Source organism: Corvus moneduloides, chromosome 5 (assembly GCF_009650955.1).
Source record: "Corvus moneduloides isolate bCorMon1 chromosome 5, bCorMon1.pri, whole genome shotgun sequence".
Lineage (NCBI taxonomy): Eukaryota > Metazoa > Chordata > Aves > Passeriformes > Corvidae > Corvus > Corvus moneduloides.
The window spans coordinates 3,997,503-4,003,502 of record NC_045480.1 but is presented as its reverse complement, the minus strand read 5'-3'; the positions used below and the strand labels follow the sequence as shown (position 1 = coordinate 4,003,502).

Genomic DNA, 6,000 nt, shown 5'->3' with positions numbered 1-6,000 from the left:
GGACCTCCCCACATCTCATGTATTTTGGTCATGTCTACACTCTGCAGTTCTGATTGGGGAACTGCTTTTATTACACAGTACAACTAAACAAAGCAAAAATAGTAATTTCCTAAAAGGCCTCTGAGAGTACATTTCTTTACATAGACTGTGTAGGAGGGTAATAGAACAAAATTTGGTACTTTGCTATTCTGAGGAATAATCAGCGTATCTGAGACAACATCCAAACATCTCTCAAAAACTCTGCATGGGCTACACTTGTCACTATTGGTGTTGAGACTCAGTGTTTATAAGTGTTTCAAGTCCCCTGTGAGGCCATAAGAGTTCCCTTAACTTGACAGTATTTAATTATAAGGACAAGGAATAAATGCTCATTGTTTTGCTTTTATATACACCAAGACTTTTTGATAATGATAACACGGGCTCCGTAGTTGAGCCATCTGTTGGGGTTTAAAAGGAATAAAAGGAGATATTTGTGCAGTAGACCTTATACAGGTCTGTAAAGGGTGGCACAATAGATAATTTCCAAGGTTCCGAAGTGCCAACCTTGCAAGTTTACAAATTGAATTATCTTTATGATTGTTCTGAGGTGTTGTATTTAAACAAATAATTTCATCCCACATGACACATATGTCTCATAGGTATTGAGAGTTAAATCTGTCTCAGATTTAAGCTCTGGTTTTGACTAACTGACCATGTTTGTTTGGCTTATTCTGGTTATTAAAAAAAAAGAGAAAATTCACCAAAAAAATCAAAATAAGAAGACAAAAAAAGTAAGCACGAGGCAGAATTACTAACTCTATACACCAACTATGACAAGGGAGATATCTGCATTAAAGGAGATGAGCCAGACTGAGGATTCCAAGGTTAAATGAGTTTATTGAGTTAGTGGTTACAATGGTATGTCAGATACCTGTAATCCAAGCTACACCTACATATTTGCCTCTAAATTCTCACACTGTCAGTTTCCGTGTCTCTAAACATTCCACCACCAGGTCTTCTATTACTAATATTATAATAATAATCAGAATAATAATCATAATATAAAAGGCAATGTCAATCACCATATTGTGCTTCATACTCCACCATAAGGAATTCAATTGGCAAAAGTAAACCTCTGGTCATTTTAATGGGATTAATTGAAATGTGAGCAATCATAACATACTACTAGAATATAAAGAACAAAATCTGGTTTAAAAGAAGCATTTTTAAGATGAATTAGTTTGAATCTGTTTTAAAAATTCACATACTATAATGAAGATGACTTAAAAGTTATATCATTTAATTATTGGGCCACACATTGAAGCATATTGGCTAGTACATTTTTGCACTGCAACAGAAGCAATACAAGCTTTATGGTCTACCATTACAATTCCATTTTTTTTTTTTTTCACTTAATATACCTGCCAACCTAATGTTTCTTGCATGCATAAAAATTTTGGGGTTTAGACTTGAATTTATCATTTATTCCACACGTATACCCCCATGATGCAAATTCTTTGGCCAATTTAATGCTATAGTTTAGTTTAAAAAGGAAGCTTGGAGTTAAGTCCACTTAACATCAGAAGGCAATGTCCCAAATTTTGGGCACTGCAGAGAGTTACTTACTGGACTAGAGTCTCAGGTCGCATGCAAATTGTCACTTTGTCCCCCCACCCCATGCCAGACGCACACAAGTCGGCAGGTACGCATACAAAAAAGAATATAAAACCCTCCTGGTAAAGCTCAGTGGTTTAGAATGAATCCATAGCTTTAAATTCACTTAAGGCCTGTACAGGGGAAATATGTTTCTTCTGGGACCCTCTCCTCACTCTTGTCTGATATTCTTCTGGTTTTTCTCTCTTTACTAGAGGTTTCTTCTCGGGGGCCTTCATCTTCCAAGATACAACTGGAGAGTTCACTGCAGCAGTGCCATAGACCTTCTGATATTTAGTAGAAGCCACATATGATGCTTTCACTGTAAGGACCACAGCGTTCATCAGGTTTTTAGCTGCCTGGATGAGAGAAGTGGCACTGTCCAGCTACAAACAGAAAACAAAATGAAATATAGCAAGGTTACTCCAAAACAAAATACAGCAAGGGCATTCCACGGCTGGCCATTTCCTGACTGAAGCCTGGATCCTCCCAGATCTCATTAAAGGTGGAACAAATCCTCCTCCTCGGGGTACCTTGGAGTATCCAGCACTGGCAACATCATGCACTGATCAGTACCTCACATTACTTTATTTAATAAGTTAAAGGAAAAACTTGTGTTGTCTGTGGGTTGTTTTTTTGCTTGTTTGTGGGCTTTTTTTGGTTGTTGATTCCTTTTTTACAGTTTAGGAAGTTGTCTGTTTTCTCACAAAAAACCCTTTACTTCTCACTTAAACCTTTAAAAATTTACTGTTACATGTCAGAAACTGCAAAACAGGTCAACAGGGATTTTTCCCAAGTGTTCCAGTTTGCTCTAATTATTCCTGTTAAGCCCAGGATAACACCCCCAATGATGTCTACGGGAACAGTGTGAGGCCAGCGCTGAGCTTGTTAGAGAATCCCATCTGAAAAGATGAAAGGAGGTTCTGAAACCCCTACAGAAATGAAAAGATGAGACAGTTAACTGCAGGTTTTGGCAGCTCCTGTAATGTGTGAGTTACTTATGGTCTCAAGGAACGTTACTTTGTGGTTACCAGGCTTTTTGTACCTTTGTGCTTCTCCCATGCACGAGTCTGCCTGAGGATCCTGGGTCCTTGGGATGTAAGAGCCCTTAAGGACGCGCTGAACTTCAAAACATTGGGACTTCCACTCATCAAGCTTCCATCGTACACTGAAGTGAAGTCATACCACTACCCAAAACTTTCAAAAGGATTTCAAGCATATAATGGGGACTTCCAAGGCAATGTCTCAATGTTCCACGATGTGAATCAGGCACTTGCCAGATCCAAGTGGATATTCTCAAAGTAGCAGGTCCTAAAAATATGCTCCTAAGGACTGTAACAAGCCAGGTTACTACTTATGATGTTCAATTATCCCTTTCCTAAAATACTGAAAGAGTATTATCACTTTTTTTTTGTGATAAAGGCTTTCAGTTATACCATGGAAGCTGCTTCAATTATTTCTGTCTTTCCCAGACAGTAGGAACGATTTGGGATGTCGTATTACTTTAACTCTTTGATTCCACTCCACATGTTCACTAAGTTTTTAGCTATTTTTAATTAGTATAAATGTCCTGTGTCATTCCAAACCTTTCCTGCTCCCTATTTTTGGAGCATATGGCTCTGTAATATAAATGCTAAGCAAGGTAAGCAGGACAATCAGTCATAAGGCAATTACAAAAGCCACACCACACCTCACAACAAGCATTTCAAATCATTAACAGAAGAGTCCAGGCGAAATCTCCTTCAGAAATGTCAGTGACCGATGTGAACAAAACCAGACATTACAAAAAGCCTGTATCTGAAACCACATTATACTTACCTGGAGTTTATTTCCTCTGCTCTGGCCTTAAACTCATTAGAGTTCATTAAATACATAAACAGCTACATAGAGTAAGGTGAAAACCAAAAAAAAGCATTCTCATGATATTCACGTACGTGGTGCCATTCCCTGAAATACACAGTTAATTGCCTGCCCCCAGTAAATATTTTTCCTCGGGAGTAATTTGTATTTCTGTTAGTAAAGAAACGAAGTTAAAAGATGGAAAATTACATTACATGGCAGAAACATGACTGTTCAATAGGGAGTAATGAAATATAATCCAGTCTAGTGTTACTCTATAACCACACTACTGCATGATTTATAAGGCAATCTGTATGTTTGTTGGCAAATAACAGATCACACTCTATTAAATTAGGATATTCTAATTTACTACAGAGATCTACAATCAAGCATTATTCATTGTTAAATGATTCTTTCTGAAACACTGGTGGATTGATATTGAATATAAAGTGATACCGTCAAATAGTGTTTACTTCATAATCAGTGTGGATAAACTGACTGGATTAAACCTCTATTGCACATTCCTGAATAAATTCTGGTTGCTGAAGGTTTCCAACAGCTTCACATTTTCCATCATGAAAAGCCTTCTGGTAGCTGTTTTACACATATTAAGGAACAGAATGATTAAAGGAAGCATTTTAACATGAGGGGGCACCTAAATTAGATGCTTAAACCCATACACAGAGTTCAACCTGCACCTCTGAACACAGTAATTAGTAATTTTATGGACTGTATTGATAAGGGCATGCAGAATCTTGCACTTACTCAAGATCAGATGCAGGCTGCAATGACACCTTTTAGAAAACCACGTTACCTATTTTGATGCCATTTCAACTCGCTTCAGTTTCAATATGCTGTTAGAGTAGTTAAGAGCTCCCTGTTCTCACCATTATTAATCACATTTTAAGATGCAGATACTCAGTCTTTGACCCTAATATCCATTTATCTTGTATAACACTTCCAAGTCTTGAAATCAGAAAAGAGACATAAAACCCCATTACAGGCTGTGTGTTCTCCAAAATCTGCTGGTGGCCATTCCATGCATCCAGTTTGGCTACCTAAGCACTTCCAGTGACTTTCTTATGGTCTCCAGCTCCTTGCTTGTATTATGGCTCAGCAAAGAAGAATTAAACTGAATGAACATCATTCCAATTAACATTTAGATCTTCCTACACCGCCGTGTTGCTCCAGTTTTAAGCTGTTCTTTGTCACACTGGCACAAAGCTGGAATGAGGCAGCAGCAAATCAAGCCCTGAGTGTGTTAATTCCTTACAAAATCTGGGCACAGAAACATATGCACTTTTCCAAAAAAAAAAAAAAAAAAAAAATCATAAGAAGGAAAATTAACATTCCAAATAAAAGCACCACTAGGAAAATTACTGCAGAGTACAGAAGGCAACCTTTACTCCCTGCAACGCCCACAGAATTACAGATACAACAATGGATTTTGGTCCTAACACTCAACAGAGCCTTTGACTTGCTGCACAAAGTAATAGTGTTCTGCTGCTTAGACCTCTTTAAAAATATGTTTGCTTGCTTTTAGGAAAAAAAAGCCCTCTCAACCATAAAAGATAAACTTAGGTTACTGTCCCACAAAACTCTAAGAACAGTGAAAGCTGAGGAAAATTCGAAATTCATAAAGAACCTAAGAATAAATGCACTGGAGCTGGTCACCTAGAATAATTAAGGTTGGAAAAGATCTGCCAAGAACATAGTTCCAGGGTTTTCTTCCCCCTAGAGAAAATCCTTCAGGTTTTGAGGAGATTTGAGCTGCTTATCAGCTGTGCCGCAATTTTCCCGCACTATTTGCATAATTTTCCAGAATCTTGAGATAATCAAGGTTTCTTGCTTCTTTTACATGTACACATAATCTAAGTGAAATAACCAGCAATTGCAATAGCAAAATAGCTGAAGAAATGGGAGAGAATAAAGCTGGAAATTTTTCTCCTTACCAATAAAGCAATGAAAGGAGAAGTTCTCCCTGCATTGCCACACTGCTGTAACGGGGAAGAATTATGCTTCGTATTTTAGAAAGGAGAAAATCTAACTTCCAGAGATGTCTTCATATTTATAATAATAAATATCCATAAAATGTAAGGGAAATTGAGGAAAAAAAAAAAATCTGTATTTCCAGTCAGTAAGGATATAGAATGGGTAGTTTTAGAAGAGCTGGTTGCTTAAGAAAGTTCTATATCATTACTGCTGATTTTAATAAACCCTGAAAAGTGGGTGAAAACATCAAAAGAATTGTAGATAGTTTCTAGTCTTGAAGTACTTGAGCAATGCAAATAAAATGACCTGTGAAATTATAGGCCAGCTCAGCTGACAGCACTCCCAAATTAAATGATGCAATGTCTGTGACAGACTCCATAAATAGAGGAAAGAAATGCAGTTAATGGAAACCAAAGGGCTGTGTGGGTTAAAATATTTTCAAAGTAACCTACATCATATTTTGGTATGATTTAACTTTGAATTGCTTAAAATAATGCTGTGGGTATAATTGGATCTTTGAAAGGTCTTTTGCTTAGT

General features: G+C 37.2%; 1 protein-coding gene across 5 annotated transcripts in view; it reads right to left on the bottom strand.

The window, feature by feature from the left end:
* Positions 1-850: 850 nt before the first annotated feature.
* The window catches only part of CTNNA2 (catenin alpha 2), a 466,491-nt gene continuing 461,341 nt past the window's right edge, over positions 851-6,000 (bottom strand). For all 5 annotated transcript variants that reach the window (XM_032107990.1, XM_032107992.1, XM_032107989.1 and 2 more), the window contains one exon: positions 851-2,018. In XM_032107990.1, coding sequence (XP_031963881.1) covers positions 1,731-2,018 — 288 coding nt within the window. In that variant the 3' untranslated portion in view covers positions 851-1,730. The remainder of the gene's footprint in view (positions 2,019-6,000) is intronic.